The sequence below is a fragment of the Stigmatopora nigra genome, chromosome 6, assembly GCF_051989575.1.
Source record: "Stigmatopora nigra isolate UIUO_SnigA chromosome 6, RoL_Snig_1.1, whole genome shotgun sequence".
Classification (NCBI taxonomy): domain Eukaryota; kingdom Metazoa; phylum Chordata; class Actinopteri; order Syngnathiformes; family Syngnathidae; genus Stigmatopora; species Stigmatopora nigra.
Window position 1 is genome coordinate 9,744,020 of NC_135513.1, and position 16,758 is coordinate 9,760,777.

A 16,758-nucleotide genomic window follows, 5' to 3' on the forward strand; every position below is an offset into this window, starting at 1 on the left:
TATATATATATATATATATATATATATATATATATATATATATATATATATATATATATATATATATATATATATATATATATATATATATATATATATATATATATATATATATATATATATATATATATATATATATATATATATATATATATATATATATATATATATATATATATATATATATATATATATATATATATATATATATATATATATATATATATATATATATATATATATATATATATATATATATATATATATATATATATATATATATATATATATATATATATATATATATATATATATATATATATATATATATATATATATATATATATATATATATATATATATATCAAATGTTGAAATCAACATTGCAACCCTGCAATGCCAAAAGCAAGCAAGCATGGTTAACTTTATTCCACATATCTTCCAACAAAGTAAAAAAAGTACTTTGTCGTCTTCTCACTCAGTAATATTGCGGTGTAGATCAAACCAATTTCAAAATTACTGAGGATTCCATGAACTTTTGAGTAGAAGTAGAACGACTTCTATAACAAATAAGAAGCATGAGTCACTTTTCCCGTTAGCTGAAAGTTGATGACCCCCTCACAACTCTCTCATTTCCACCAGCAAGTTGGCTAGGATCTCAAAAACCGAGATAACCAAGTACTACACCCACTTGGACTTGATCAGGCAAGCATGCGCACATCCAAGAAAACATACAATCCCCCCATATGCGCTGTTTCTCCTCACAAAAACAGGCCAAAATAAATAAACTCAAGAACACGCACTCACATGTGAGTGCACACACACAGGAACTGAGAGGGGATGTCAACTGTGATATGGTGAACAATAGGGCCACAGATTCCTTTTCCATGGGCTTGCCAGTACAAAGTAAGAAACATGTTTTTTTCATTCTATGTCCACTACATCATTAGTTCCAAAATGTCCCTTCCTCCCACAAAGTCCAAGGAAGAGTGTATTGTGTTTGATAGAGAAAAGTGCCTGGTATTCTTCACCTGTCACAAAACTAGAGTCAGTTATCACCTGGTATGTGTGACAGTTAACCAGCAGGTTTTGAAAGATGAATACAAAAATTAAAGAGGTGTCACACACGCGCACACGTTAGCCGAACCTGAGCTCCCTTGGAACATGAACACAAAGACAGAAACACACTTGCACATTCCATGAGAGTGCCCTCATAGAAAGGAAGGGGAAAAACCATTGGTCCTTTAAGGAAAACAAATGGTGGTTGTGTCAAGGCAGTGCTGAATCCCTCCTTCTACTCCCTCCCCCTGGTCAGGCCCGCCCCAGGACTGGCACTATATTAGGAGCTGACCCCTCGCTAGCAAACTCCACTCCTGGTTCAAGCGTTCAACTCCTCTCGTCTCCTCTCTCCAAAGAATCACAGCCATGCAGTCCAGCTACAGCATTTCCGGCGGACCCATCACCATGAGCAGGCAGAGTTACAGCTACTCGTCCAGAGCCGCGCCCAAGGCTCATAGCTTGTCTGGACTCAGCTTCAGAGGTCCTCGCATCTCCTCTTCCACCATGCACGGTGTGTCATCTGGATTCGGTGGCGGCTATGGAACAGGCTGCTTCGACCTGTCCAATGCCTTGGACCAGACTTCCATTCAGTTGAACGAGAAGGCCACCATGCAGAACCTGAATGACCGTCTGGCCACCTACCTGGACAAGGTGCGCTCTCTTGAGGCTGCCAACGCCAAGCTGGAGAAGCAGATCAAAGAGTACTACGAGCAGAAAGGGCCCGCGGCCGAGAGAGACTACAGCAACTATTGGGCCATTATCAATGACCTGAAGGACAAGGTATGCTGGGTCGGGGACCACGTTGTTAATTATTATCCCGTTATGCAGACACGATTTGACACAAAACCGTGCATATTAAAATTGCCATTTTCTCATCATGATTTGTTCAATTCTTAATTAACACAGGTGATATCTGACCAATTCTCATTGTGTGTACCATTTTAGATCATGGGCGCAACCATTGGCAACGCCAATATCCTGCTCCAGATTGACAACTCCAAACTGGCTGCTGACGACTTCAGAACCAAGTGAGTAAAACTTTTAAACTTCTGCAGGTTAAATGGAGCAAACCTATTTCCAAACATTGAGTTAATTGCCTTTTTTTTGCTGAATTGCAACAGATACGAGCATGAGCTGATGATGCGCCAATCTGTTGAGGCCGACATCGCCAACCTGCGTCGTCTGCTCGACCAGACCACTCTGACTAAGTCCGACTTGGAGATGCAGATCGAGGGCCTGCAAGACGAACTGGCCTACCTCAAGAAGAACCACGCAGAGGTATCGGAAAATTCTCGAATTCTCCCTCATGGCAAGTTTAGAGTGCTAACATTTTGTTTTGCGGAGCTCAGGAGCTGGCAGCCATGCGATCACAGCTGTCCGGCACTATCAATGTGGAGGTTGATGCCGCACCCCAACAGGACCTCAACAAAGTCCTGGAGGAGATCCGCGCCCAGTATGAGACTATCACAGATAAACACCGCCGCGACCAGGAGGCTTGGTTTAATGAGAAGGTAAAAAAAAAAAATAACAATCAAATCTCAACGCCGCTTTGGATTAAATTTAAGCATTGGTAACACGTTTTTTTTTCTCTCCCTAGTCGGCTATCTTGTCAAAGGAGGTGACAATCAGCACAGAGTCCATCCAGACATCCAAGACAGAAATCGGAGACCTGAGACGTACGCTGCAGGGCCTGGAGATCGAGCTGCAGTCTCAACTCAGCATGGTGAGAGACGAAAGCCAGATCGCGTTTTTACAATCATGCCTTATATGAGCAAAATTCCCCAATGCCTCTCTTGTCCAGGGAATTGAAGACAGTGATAAAGGTTATAGAAGGAGGGCTTTACTGAAGAATGCATTTGAAGGGTGGGGCAGGGGGTCTGGTAGAAGGAAACATTTAACATTCTGGTAGATATTAAAGTGCTTGAAGGGAAAGGAATCCATGACATCATGGTGTTGTAAGCCGCACTGATCCTTAGAAGTCAAAAAGTCAAATGTAGAAAAAAGAAAAACTTTACCATAATTCAAGGTTTTAACAGTTTAACCACAATCTTGATGCAATCCAGGTTGTGGCTGGTCTGTTTTATATCAACTTCATGGCGTAAATATACATGTGTACCCTCTTACCCTCCACAGAAAGGGGCGTTGGAAAACACGTTGGCAGAAACAGAGGCTCGTTACAGCGCCATGCTCGCCGGCTTCCAGAACACAATCAACATGCTGGAGGTAGACCTAGCCAACGTGCGCGCCAGTATTGAGCAGCAGGGCCAGGACTACAGGATGCTGCTGGACATCAAGACAAGGCTGGAACAGGAGATTGCAACCTACAGAAGCCTGCTGGACACAGAGGAATCCAGGTAAATTCAAATAGACATACAGTAATCCCTCGAATATCGCGGCGTCAACTATCGCAGATTTTTTTTCGGAAGGAATTGTTTTTTTATTACATTTTTTTGTGTAATTTCATAAAAATATGAAAATCCACGTTGAAACTCGCAAGCGGAAGCCACTCCCCTGTCATCCGCTTGCCACTAGGACTCAGCACTGAAGTTAAAAAATATATAAAAAATAAAAATTCAATTAAAAAATTGCATTTTTTCATTAATCGCGGCTATGTCTGGTCTACATTAACTGCGATAATCAAGGGATTACTGTATTTGCACAAAAAAAATCTATATAAAAATCTTATTAACACTCCATTCATTGTTCTCTGTTTTTTTCCTTCCACAATCAAGACCTATTGGTTCAGGTAAGCTTAAGTTTAATAATGAAATATCGCATATCTGCATGAAGACTTGAAACACACCCATATTTTTTTCCTCTTGAATGTTTCACAGGGAGCAGTAAGACCACAGTCACAACTACCACCGTGCGCAGTTCCAGCTAAAAGGCAACAAGGTCCAGCCGTCAAGACGGAGAAAACATGCTCAGACATACACACACTGTCAAAGAAAATCTACGAAAACTAACGGAAAGTGATCGTTAAAGAAGGCGCTTGAGACTGAAAGGAGACGAAAGATTGTGCTAAAGTTCAACAACGAAGACACTTGTGTATGTATGTTTTTGCATGTGCTGTCAAAAAAAATAAAACTGCTGGCGTATAAAAACTGTGATTTTTGCACTCAATCTTTATGCAATGACATCATTGTGTTTTGGAAGTCGTCGTGGCAACAGTTACATTGTGGGGGGTGGGCTATGGCGTAAAGGAAATAAGTGTTATGTAAAAAGTTGGACAATAGTCAAGTGTACTGATGTTGAAAACACTGTGTGCAAAGTCTTACAAGCGTAGGAATCAAAAGGAGCTAATGACCTCTGGTTTGGTGGACACACCCTGAGGACTGACTAATCTTTGCCCTGTTGATTTTCAACATTGCTACATGAACCCCTGTTACCTAGTAACAAGTACACACATGCTTCAATATAAACACACCAAATGGGAGTGCTAAGTGAACAAAGACAGGCATTGTTAAAATCTGGTAAAAGTACTGCACTTTGGCCTCATTTATGGTATACCATGTATAAAAAAAACAGGTGAGAATACAGTTTTGCTTCTTAATCACTGCAATCAGTCTTATGACAAAAGATGTTTTCGCAAGAAACAGAAACAGGAAAATAAAAGTAAGTGTATATATGTGAGGAGAATACAGTGACACCCTTACCACAGTTGAGAAATGGATGCAGCAAAATCCCTTTATGAGGAATTTTCAAACAATGGTGTAATGTTTGGTTTAGACGCAGCGATTACTAAGGGTGGGAGTGCAAAACCCAACCCCCACTGTGAAACTTTACGGGCCCATATTTGGATCTTTCTTCAGCACTCAGCTAAAGTAAACTGATTGTTTGGATAATTTAAAGCCGTGGTGATAATAGTGTAAAAACATTTCCTTTGTATAAACGATTAGACAGGCTGTTGTAGGACAGGTACTAGTCGAAATTGAACTGGTAGTTAAAGAAACATCAACAATGAGGTCGTGGCTCGCAATATAAGTATTGTTTAGAAATTTAACATATAACTTGATTCAAATACAAATATATACAAATATTTTTTTTTCTTTAACTAGGGGTGACCCTACTTCGTTTTTTGTTCATCACTGCCATGTTTGGTCTACATCGACCGCAATAATCGAGGGATAACTTTAGTGATAACCAAAAGAAGATGTATGTCAAATATTGGAACCTGTGTATCGGGAGCTTACAACCTAAATGAACTGTATGTTCTGGACTATAAATCACACTCACTGAAGTGAGATGAAGAGTTTGGCAGACAAGTCATGTTGCATTCATGCATGTTCCGCTTCCTGAATAACTGCAATTTTCTTATGTTAACAGTCACACATTTTATTGTAATTACTATCATTTATAATGTTTGTGACATGTTTCTTATAAAATATAATTGCCCCGAAATACATCTCTACAGTTTTACTTAAATAATAGCTCCGGCCAGGAAAAATCTTCATGTTTTCATGTTTACACTGTTAATTTTCCGTCAGATTTGCCTTCACCATGAGCACAACTCAAAGTTGACTTGAATTTAGTTACAAATTACTTTGGGTGGGAGGCAGAGTCCACCCCTGGCTGGTCTCCAGCCAATCACAGGTTTTTAAAAATCTTCCATTATACCATTATCCACTAATTTGTAATCCAAACCAAGTACAGAATGATAAGGAGTCTGATAAAAGTTTGTTTGGCCAACAAGTCTGTGGGAAATCAGACAAAGAAAAAGGAGGAAACCGTGTTAATAGACTGCCTGTTTGTGGCGGTTTGCCACACAGGCGGCCTTGAGGGATCACAGACACAAAGACATTCATGATTTGGTATTATGAACACAGAACTGTGCTTAGTAAAACGCAAAAATCGTGCGTTATATCTCAATGGCTTCTCTGGTCTTTTTTAAATATCCCTTTGGAATATTTCCAGTGTGTGTTAGGCTCCCCTATCCTTCAGTGTCCAAGTATGAAATGTTCTCTCTGAAACACTAGCCTGTGAAATGACGTCCTCAATTTTTTTCCTCTCCAATTTTAAATCAGTCTCTCATAACAGTGACATATTTAATTATGAGTGAGTCATGCTGGCCAAAGTTTTACAAAAGATTGATGCTGTAAGCAATGGAATGTGTCAAGGTCCTGCAGTCGAGGGTAAGAGCATTCTTCATCTGGCTGGTGAACTCTATTCTGGAGCCACGTTAGCTTTGACACACTAGCTGTGAGGAATGCATAACCTCCCTGTAAACGCTTGGGTCATCAAACCTCACTGTGAAACTTTTCAAAGTGTGACTCCCAGTGGCGGGCCGTGAATTTCATACCAACGCCTACAGTGTTATATCTGAATCAATCCAACCCTCAAAACCTATTTTATGGCTATAAAACCTTTATTGCGGCTACAGCTGCGACACAAAAAAAAGCATCAATAATAAACTCATACAATTGAAATATTATTTAGGAATATAGCCAATTTCTACTCACCAAAAATCCTTTTTATCTTTACACAAAATCCATTCTCCTTTTTTTCCTCCTTCTTTTCTATCGCCATCGAAGCTTAAGCTGAAAGTCGAGCCTGTCCTGATGTATTTCTGGCCTAAGTTTTTATTGTGATTTATAGTGATTGGTTATATGCATACATATGAAAACATACATCTGGAAGCAGCGCAACCAGGGGAAAAGCAAAGAAAGGAAGCAGACAGGAAATTTGGAATCATTTAGTATTAGTATTTGTGGACAAAACATAATTAACATCGGTCTGTGATTCGGATATTTTTTCAAGCCAGCAGAGAAGGCCTTGCAGGCCCTGAAATTCCACCATTGGTCAATGACTCCATGGAGGAGAGGTTGGAATATAACAACACCCCTTCAAAAAAATGCTTTCAGGCTTTGCCCAGTATAAAATAGGCTTTTGCAAGCCTCTTGTCCCTTTCCAGCATTACAGTACACTTGTACCAACATGGACAAAACATTCAAGGCTGACTGGGCAGTGTGGGATGGCTGGTGGGTGGGACTTCAACAGGTAGATCTGGTTTAGTGTATCACACCCACTTTTAATTCTAAGAAATCAAGAGCAGGATGGGCCTACTATACCTGGGCAGGGTTAACGGCGAATTGAAGAAATCAGATGCATTTTACACACAACACGTGATATCACTAAAGTGATGGTTTACACAATGATTGACTTGGATTACTAAGCATGCCAAAGCCACCTGTAAAAGCAAGCCTTCAGTGGGGTGGGTTTATTTGTTCTGGAACACATTCCAGTATGAACTGGGTGGAGAAACATTGCCGTAGTATGTATTTTCAGACTTTTGTTGACAAACCTGACTCTCATTGCTATGTGAGGAAACTAAGGCAACATGAGAAATATTTTTTTCTGCCTGTCTAACTGTGATTATGAATAAGATGTATCATTCTTATTTTCCTGGAGTTTAGTGCAGATTTTAGCTAACAACAAGACAAAAACAACATTTATTGCAATAGTACATAGAACATTTATATGGAGTGAAATATGTGTCTAGATGACAATTTTGTTGTTTTCATTTGTTAGTAGGTATTAATCTAGGTAGAAGTGAAATTGTACCAGTAAACTGCATACTCTTTTTTTTAACTATATAAGACAGTCCTATCAATTTACTTAGTAGTTCAGAATATTTAAGAACGAAATTAGAAATTGGTTATTTGGAATAGGGCCCCCATATTTGTATAAATTTGCCCATCAAGGAAATGCAATAGAGCAATTTCAGTGTAAATACAATACCGCCATCTAACGTTCATTTTAGTAATACGTGATAATTGGTTTGTCAGGTTTCTTTGGGATTCTATTCTATAGCAGTGGAAAGAAAAAAACCTGAAAAATAAATTTACTATAGATGATGTTTTATTTTATTTTCTTACAGAAAAAGCTTAACTAAAGTTGATTTTTTAAAAACAAATATAAAGCACAGACGGCCCGGCGGCTTGACACTTGGGGCCCTGGGCTCAAATCCAGGTTGATCCACCTGTGTGGAGTTTGCAAGTTTCCCTGGGCCTGTGTGGGTTTTCTCCCACATTCCAAAACCATGCATGGTAGACTGATTGGACAATCTAAATCACCCCTAGGTATCCTCTGGCCCGTTGTCAGCTGTGATCGGGTCCAGCACCCCCGTGACCCGAGTGAGTTTGAAGCGGTTCAGAAAATGAGTGAATACGTGTATATGTGTAAATGTGTATGTATGCGTGTGTGTGAAGTTCTTAAATTGGGAAGTTAACGCACAGTAGGCATGTTTTGTGTTAAACAACAATTCACATAATACATTATGTACAATAATAACATTGCATTACACTGAACAATACTTATATGTGGTTTTAAAAGGTTGTTTATGAAAAAGTAAAGTGATACTGTCATCATGAATTGTAAGTAAAATCAAAAGTAGTGAGGGAATTCAAACAAAAATTAAATGCTCCCAGTACTATATTTAAAGCCAAGATATGAAAAGGGTAACGTTTAATATGCTAATGAAGTGGTTATATGTGTGGTTTAAAATCATGACACAAACCGTTCAATTGCTCAGGTGCAACACAATAAATTGTGAAGCCAACATTTGTATTGCATGGTAACATTAAAATGGAACTTCATTGAACAGATGACACATTGCATTTAAGACTTTATTTTTTGAATCGCAGAACCACAAGCACTTTAAAAGTTAAACAGCGCTGTACACTCGGGAGCAGTGCAGACAGACTAGATTAGTCTCCCTTGTCTTCTCCTTTAAATACTATTCATTTTAATGTTCTATATTCTTGTAATGATACAGTGATACAATAAAAGTTTGTGTAACTGGTCCTGCAGCTTTTATGATATGTGATTATAATTTTTGTTGGGATGTATATTCCTTATAATTTCCCCAACCCCCCCCAAAAAGAAAAGAAAATCATCAAAAACCATAAGACTGGCAGAATCTCCCAGGTTGCGAGTTTCCAGGGAACAATATGCACGGCAGCACATTAGACATTTACATTAGGAATTGTCGGAGGCGTACCACTTTCCGGTGTGCACTTATTTCAAACTAATGGGATGCCCTTTGTCAGCCAAATAACCTAACTCTTTAAAACATACGATGACGAGTTGGATAAATGAATTTATTCAAGGTTGATTGGTGTGGTATCTCGCGGAGTATACATTCTCATCTCACTTTTTAAACACTGTAATAGCAAACCCTGCATTGTGTCACTGGTTCCGCAAGAAAATTAATGCTGGCAACAGTGCATGTTTGTCATTTTATCATAGGTTTGAGTTGTTTCCATAAGCCCAAATTTAGTCTCAGCACCAATCACAATGCTTTAAATTCATGTAAAACCTTCATGTACAGCCATGCTGTAGTCTTTTATAAATAAACAAAGAACTTAGCATGGAAATGGGGGATATAAAATAATGAAGAACGTGCCAAATGGGGTGCAACACAATCATTAAGTCTAAGAACCTAGATTTCAGATTAAGTGCTTCCTTCATTTTAAGCATTACAATCATGACTGATAATTTAAAAAATATTGGTATATGCCTATAACCAGTCTTGATGTTTACACATCATATTATACATGTTTATGCAATAAAGAAATCAAAGTCATTTGATCTAGTATTAACTAAAACAAATACTTGACGACATTGCAATTGGCCACCCATTCAGGGTGTCCCCCACCTGGTTCCCAGTAAGCTAGGATAAGTTCCAGCACCCCCGTCATTCTAGTGAGGAGAAGCATTTTCACAGAATGAACTACTTGGCGGTATTTTTATGGTTCAGGGGATAAGTAGTGACTTTTTATTTGTAATATATGCTTTTTAAGGGTTATTATCATCTACTCATTTAATATTTGCATTTGAATTGTTTGCCTATAAAGAACAATATATTAGTGGCTAGTTAACTCATGAGGTGCCATCTCTTCAGTTAGCCATAAAAAGGTATAATGCCTTTTCTGAGTTGGCAAGCTTTTCAGCACAACAATTGCAAACAATAGTTGTCTGCATTTTGTTACATTGGGCAAACCCAAACCAGTTCTATATTATCAACATTTTCTTTTAGGCACCAACCCCTCATGTCTGCTTTCACTAGGAGTTGTACTGTTTCTCATACGCCAGCAAATCAATAGGCTACAAAAGTAAACAAACCAATAGTTCCTAAAATGGCAATTAGGAAGAGTAATACATTACATTACTCATGCCAACTTTGCCATTCCTTCTGACATGAGCTAAAATTGAGAAGCTCAAAAACTGTTATTGTTCTGTGTGTTGGCCTAGCGACTGGAAGTTAGCACGCCTCCGTAACCAAAATGCAGACGTGTGCGTGCATAAAGACCGCTCACTCACAATAAAGAGAAAGTGACAGTACAAGAAAATGGGGCAACTACAGACAATTTTCATGTTCTTGAAGGCTGGTCCAAAGTGGAATTCGAAATCAGTTCAAAGTGCGGTGCAGAAGAGAACAAAAAATATTTTGCAACTTCCACAACCATCACTCTTCCTCTGTCTGACCCTTGTCCCACCTAAATCTCACTTCCATAACTGTGTACTAAGAGTTTGGCCAGATCCGGGCGCGGCCCAACCACCCATTGTAGCTGGAGGCTGAGTGAACGCCATGTGTCCGCCGTTCAAATGCAGCCCTGACATCTGATGGCTCACCTGGGGGTCACAAAAAGACTATAAATCAACAATCTCAAAACTTACTTGAAATCTAACAATAACCTGGTGGAATATAAATAAATCTAATTGGTTGTCATTGACGGACAGTGACGTAGAAATATCAATTATTAACTGAGAGGTCTGGTAGTGAATTCCGTCTCAGATCTACTAATCAAAGTCTATTACTGTCAATGGCAACCAATGAGCTAAAAATGTAAGGCCCCTTCGTGCCCACACGGTTAAATCCTAGCAAGAAAAGACATGTATCATGGTTACATCAAGTAACACATCTTTTTTTGTGGTATATGATGGTATTTTCCAGCTTGTTTCACACACGAACATATTAAAACTTTTAATTCCTGAAAAGTTTGTGGGGTGGTTGGAAAAATAACATGAACACACACACGTGTATAAGTATATATGTATATGTGTAAATATATATACACATATACGTGTATACGTATATATGTATATATATTTACACATATACATCTGTATATGTATGTGTATATATTTACACATACATATACATCTGTATATGTATGTGTATATATTTACACATACATATGTACATGTATATATATTTACATATATACATACAAAAAGTGTAAATATCAGTTTGCTGTATTTTATGGCAATTTTATGATGTCACACACCTGAGCCATGTTCCACTGAGCTTGTTGGCCAGGCTGGATGGCGTACATGCCCTGAGCAGGCACCATCCCTGCAGGCATGGCACCACTATGTGGGCCCATCATTCTGGGGGCCATGCCCATCACGCCGCTAGCAGGGGCATTTCCCATGAAGCCATTAGGCATGGTCATCCCAACCATCATCCCTGGACTGGGGCCCATCATGGCTGCTCCACTCTGTGCCATCATGGCACCCATGACGGTTGTAGGCGGCATGGCGGTGCCCATGCCAGGGAAGGCCGGATAACCAGCAGAAGTCTGGACAGGAAACTGCATCTGAGAGGCTCCCATAAACATGCCAGCTGATAGGAAAAGGACACATAACAACAAGGGAGAGAGCATTATGCAAATAATTATGTAAATGTACTGTGACATACAGAGAGGTTAAGAACCTTACACGACTCTAAAGGGAAACGCAATGAATGAGAATAGTCTTCTATCGACTATCGTTGCTTCATTTATCGTGAATTCACTTCTTCGCATTGTTTTTCTTGTACTACTTTTATTTTAATTAAAGTTCATAAAAATGCAAAAATCCACGCTGAAACTCGGAAGCGGAAGCCACTCTTGCTACTAGTACTTAGCCCTGAAGAGGGAAAAAAAAAAAGGCAATCATAATAGGGATGACCCTATTTTGCGATGTTTCAATTACCGCAGCCATGTCTGGCCTACATTAACCGTGATAATCGAGGGATTACTGTGTATAATACTTTCTCCAACTGACTTCAATGATGAATGGCTTGCGCCACTTCGGGACAGACTGCAATAAAATAGTAATAGTCAATAGAGACAAATACTAGCATGTGCACTATCTCATATTTAATTATGACAACCGTATCTAGATTTCATTAAAATGATATGCAACATGGTCTTAAACTCTTAATGTTCCATCCTCTTACCGGCCGGAGTCTGTGGCGACATGTTGTTTGTTCCATATAGCGACAAGATGGAATCCTTGGACAATGGCTTCTTTGCACTATCGTCGGTCTTGGTTGTGCTGCTACTTTCATTGAACAGGTCAAGGTCACCCTGACCCGACCTCGAACCAGCTCCACCTGTCGCTGCTCCCTGGGCTTGTGTGGGTGTGCCTGCAGCACTGCTCGAGCCCGCCTAGAGAGGGGAAAAAGTGCAAACAATTACAATGTGTAATACCATAAAAAATACCATATTTTTCAGACTATAAGTCACATGTATCAGTGGCCAGCCAATCGCAGGGCACAAGGACACGGACAACGTTGTCCACTCACACTCATACCTACGGGCAATTTTGAGTGTCCAATCAGCCTACCATGCATGTTTATTGGAATGTGGGAGGAAACCGGAGTACCCGGAGGAAACCCACACAGGCCTGGGGAGAACATGCAAACTCCACACAGGTGGACGTGATCTGATTTGGACCCCAGAGCTGTGGGGGATTTTCACAACATTCCCTGCCTCTCCCATCGATGTTGATAGCGTGTAATGCGAGTACATCATCATTACATAATTGAATAATTATGTTGAATATGGCTTGCTCTCTTTGACTTTGGATTGTAAATTGACCTAATGAGTATTTTTCATTTTTCCCCCCTGAAGTGACATTTTTTGATCACTTTTGAGGAGTGAGCTCAATGCCAGAAAAACATAAAATTCTACCTGAGGAAACTGAGTAGTCGATGTTGACGAAGGAAGTGGGTTGGACACCATTGGACCAAATATGTCCAGGTCATTATTGTTCTGGGTTGTGATCGTTATGCCATTGTTGCTAGGTGCAGCTGCTGGAGCGTCTACCACAGAAAAGTGAAAAGACAGGTTTTACAGGTGGAAAATAACCACAAAAGGTTAAGAGACATTGTCAGGCGCATACAATACTGGTCATAAATAAAAAAAAATATCTTCAAACAAACGATTTAAAAACCTAAAACTTGATGTTCGTCAATAAAACAGTCCTACTTTTGCTGACACAAAATAAATGCATTAAATTTTTGTGAGATTGTTAACCACAAGACAACGATGGCAAGTTAAAATCATGATACAGCCCTACAAACAATAGTTGTAGGTAATGTTGAAACAAGTACAACAACAATATTCAGTCAGCAAGAAGTACTGAATCAGCAACTTCCTCTTCCAGTCAAGAAAAGGCTTAAAGTGGTGATGTAGTTCCACATTTTAGCACAATGAGGTAACTTTTTGCATGAAAGCAGCAATGATAAACGTTGCATGCCAGCTGTTGTTAGTAATGTAAAGTTGTCTTACAACAAGTCCTTATCTTGCAATATACAAATTGCTTGATGTACTTTACTACAAGGTGTTTGCACAGTATCCAATTCCAAACCTCCCCTTTGTTGAATGCATAAGCAGGTTAAACTGCATTATGAATCAGATTATAAACATAGCTAACAGACATTGCCATCAGGGTTTACTCTGCCACACTCCAAAAGCAAGCTGAATTTTGCTGTAAGAACATGTAAAACTCAGGATTATTTGTGTTTTTCCATCATTTCGGTAGTTCAAACCCCACACTGGTGTAAAGTTCAGATAGCTATGACAATAAAAAACCTCTTCACAAGTGATACATAAATCGGGAAAAGTTCTAATACCAAGAAAAACAAACTCACCAAGTCCTAGTAGGTTTACTGAAGGTTCTGAAGTCTTAACTGGACTGATTTTAGGAACTGCCATGGATTCTTCACTTTTCTATAAAATAGTAAAAAATAAATAGGTGAAAGCTGAGACTGGCTATGTGCAAATGTGTACATGAGAACTTACCTTGGTGTAAGAAGAGACCTTCCTTCCTCGCTCTGTCTCCTTCTCTTTTGTAATACAATCTTTTGGCTATGAATAAGAAAACAAAAAAAAATAATTTACCAGACATTGCATGTAGTGAAGTCAAATAGAAACATCAAAATATAAAGAAAAAGGAAATTACACTGCCTCCATTGGTCACGTTTTTACTGTAGTATTTCTTCTTCTCATATTTATCTCTAATGAAGAATTCAACTGCTCTGATTCTAGAGTCAAGGAAAATAGTAGCTACACACATTGGTCCCACTATTAATTTACACCTTTAGAATGGAAAATGGTCAATCGAGTAGGATTCATTATTACAAAATACTGCTCTGACAAACAGTACAAAACCAAAAAAATAATAAATAAAAAAACTAGAGAGGAAACAATGGCGACAGTTTGCAGTTGGGTGGCTGAAAGACAGCCAGCGAAGGATACTGGTCTGTTTGAGGTCGTCTGAAGTTTTCTGGAAGGTTAGCCTCATAGAGCTGCCTGGCCTTGGTGTTTCCCATATCTTGTATACACTGAAAAGAGAAGAGACCTTTCTTCAGTTAGCAAATCGTCATGTGTATGTGTAGCGATTAAGAGCTGTTCAAAAGTTTTATTTGGAACAACACCAGAATAACCTTAAAATTACTAGCTATTTTTGATAAAGTACTTTAAAAAAAAATAAAAATAAAAAATAATTTAAAATTATTCTATGCAATTAAATATTTTAACAATCAAGGTGATAGACAACCATTGCCGCTCACACTCATAACCCGTGTTCAAACGACCTGCATGCATGTTTTTGGGGATGCGGGATTAAACCCTCGATCTTAGCACTGTGTGGCCAACTCACTAACCACTCATCCCCGCCTCACTAGACGAACAAATGTATTTGCACTATGTGGACAACGAAAAGTAATATTTGTAAATTTCCCATGTATCTCATGGCAAACAAGTGTGGCAAACTGGGTGGAATTCACTTCCCCTTCACTGTATTCATACAATATGGGAGCCACGGTCAGTTTTGTTTTCATAAACCCAGGAGTGGTTAAAACATTGCAAAACTCTAAGCAGAAAAGTTAACACCACCTGAATTTGATCTGGGGTCCATTGGTCCAAGTTGACTGATTTCACTCGAGAGATATGGACACCAAGGTTCCTGTGACTGCCCGCACATCGAATGCAGATAAACACCCCCAAGTTCCAAGACGCCCATCTTGGACCTGGCAACAAAAGGTGGATGGAACTAATAAGAGATGGTTGTAAACCAAAAGATAATATTATGCACCAAAAGGTAATATTATGCATGCTCTTTTGATGGCTGCATATGACTCTCCGGTCTCCACCCACCTGTAGGCTTTTTTTCATTAGTCTTCCCTTTGAATTAATCATTGATGCTCATTGAATAGCAATAGTATAATAATGCAGTTCAAATAATTCTAAGCCTTTTTTGACTTTGAATGTAGAAATGACTAAAAAGTACAATTTTTCATGTATTTTGACTTTTAAATTTTAAGTATGGTTCTCAAGGAATAACATTTAAAAATATTTTGTATGTAGTCCGGCGGTTAGCACGTCGTCTTCAGTGGGGCGACCTGGGTTCAAATACAGGTCGGTTATTCCCGGGCCTATGTGGGTTTTCAAAGACATGCATGGTAGGTTGATTTCTCATTCTAAATTGCGTGTGAGCGTGAATGGTTGCGTGTCTCCTTGTGCCCTGCGATTGGCTGGCCACCAATTCAGGGTGTCACCCCACCTCTGGCCCGAAGTCAGCTGGGATAAGCTCCAGCACCCCTCGCGACCTTAATGAAGATAAAGCGGTTCAGAAGATGAGATAAGAGTATTTTTTTTATTTCTGGCTGTCTAATTCAAAAAAGGTTCCCAACCCTTGGTGTAGGAGACGAGAAACCTATCTTGTGACGTTTATAAACATAAAGATGGAGTCGTTGTGAAAGACGAGTGTGGGTATAAAAGACTAGCCTGCTCGCTAGCCACTTAGTTTAGCTGGAAGCGACGCGGCGTCAGCTGACTACACGAGCCGCTTCCGAACCTCAGTGTCCGGTCATGTTAACACACGCACGATTGTTCTAAGCACATACGGCGATCTACAAATAGAGATCTGTGTGTCGAAACGTGACAGATACTATACAACGTGAATGTCTCACCTTTCGCCTCACAGTCGGCACAATACTTGTTGTCCTCCTCCCTGAGCATTTTGGACAGGATGGCCTGGTGCTGTTCGTTCAGCTTTTGGGCCTTCTCTCTCTCGGAGCGGGTCGCCATGTTCACCTTTTCACGTTAAACCTGTCCGATAATAACAGAGTACCTACACTTTTTTGTCGATGGTTGAGAAAAGTTTCCGATAAAAGAACATAATAAGGGAAGCGAGCGCCTCCGACTACTATGAAGACACCCGGAACCGGAATCGCTTTTCCGCCCACAGGAATTTTCGAGATGACGCGGCGGATAGACTGGATTGGTCAGATGCGATGACGTTTGTGACGCACTATGTTTCAATGTTCTGTGTACTATATAGTACTACAGTTGAACCTCTACTTAAGAAATGAATTGGTCCCAGAACCTTGTTCGTAACTTGGAAAATTTGCTACCAATAACAACT

At 39.4% G+C, this 16,758-nt stretch overlaps 2 protein-coding genes across 2 annotated transcripts; one reads left to right on the forward strand and one right to left on the reverse strand.

Annotated features, from left to right (window-relative positions):
- Nucleotides 1-1,354: 1,354 nt before the first annotated feature.
- Nucleotides 1,355-4,024, forward strand: LOC144198048 (keratin, type I cytoskeletal 13-like). The gene is made up of 8 exons (XM_077718848.1): nucleotides 1,355-1,839; nucleotides 2,005-2,087; nucleotides 2,181-2,337; nucleotides 2,409-2,570; nucleotides 2,657-2,782; nucleotides 3,193-3,413; nucleotides 3,792-3,805; nucleotides 3,894-4,024. The coding sequence occupies exons 1-8, from the start codon at nucleotides 1,426-1,428 to the stop codon at nucleotides 3,941-3,943; spliced, it is 1,227 nt and encodes a 408-aa protein (XP_077574974.1). The 5' UTR covers nucleotides 1,355-1,425; the 3' UTR covers nucleotides 3,944-4,024.
- Nucleotides 4,025-8,670: 4,646 nt separating this feature from the next.
- Nucleotides 8,671-16,622, reverse strand: LOC144198473 (stromal membrane-associated protein 1-like). Its single transcript, XM_077719503.1, has 10 exons — nucleotides 16,304-16,622; nucleotides 15,228-15,361; nucleotides 14,589-14,674; nucleotides 14,293-14,368; nucleotides 14,133-14,198; nucleotides 13,982-14,060; nucleotides 13,020-13,150; nucleotides 12,284-12,494; nucleotides 11,349-11,686; nucleotides 8,671-10,692 (listed from the first exon to the last, which is right to left on the reverse strand). The coding sequence occupies exons 1-10, from the start codon at nucleotides 16,419-16,421 to the stop codon at nucleotides 10,564-10,566; spliced, it is 1,368 nt and encodes a 455-aa protein (XP_077575629.1). The 5' UTR covers nucleotides 16,422-16,622; the 3' UTR covers nucleotides 8,671-10,563.
- Nucleotides 16,623-16,758: the final 136 nt, after the last annotated feature.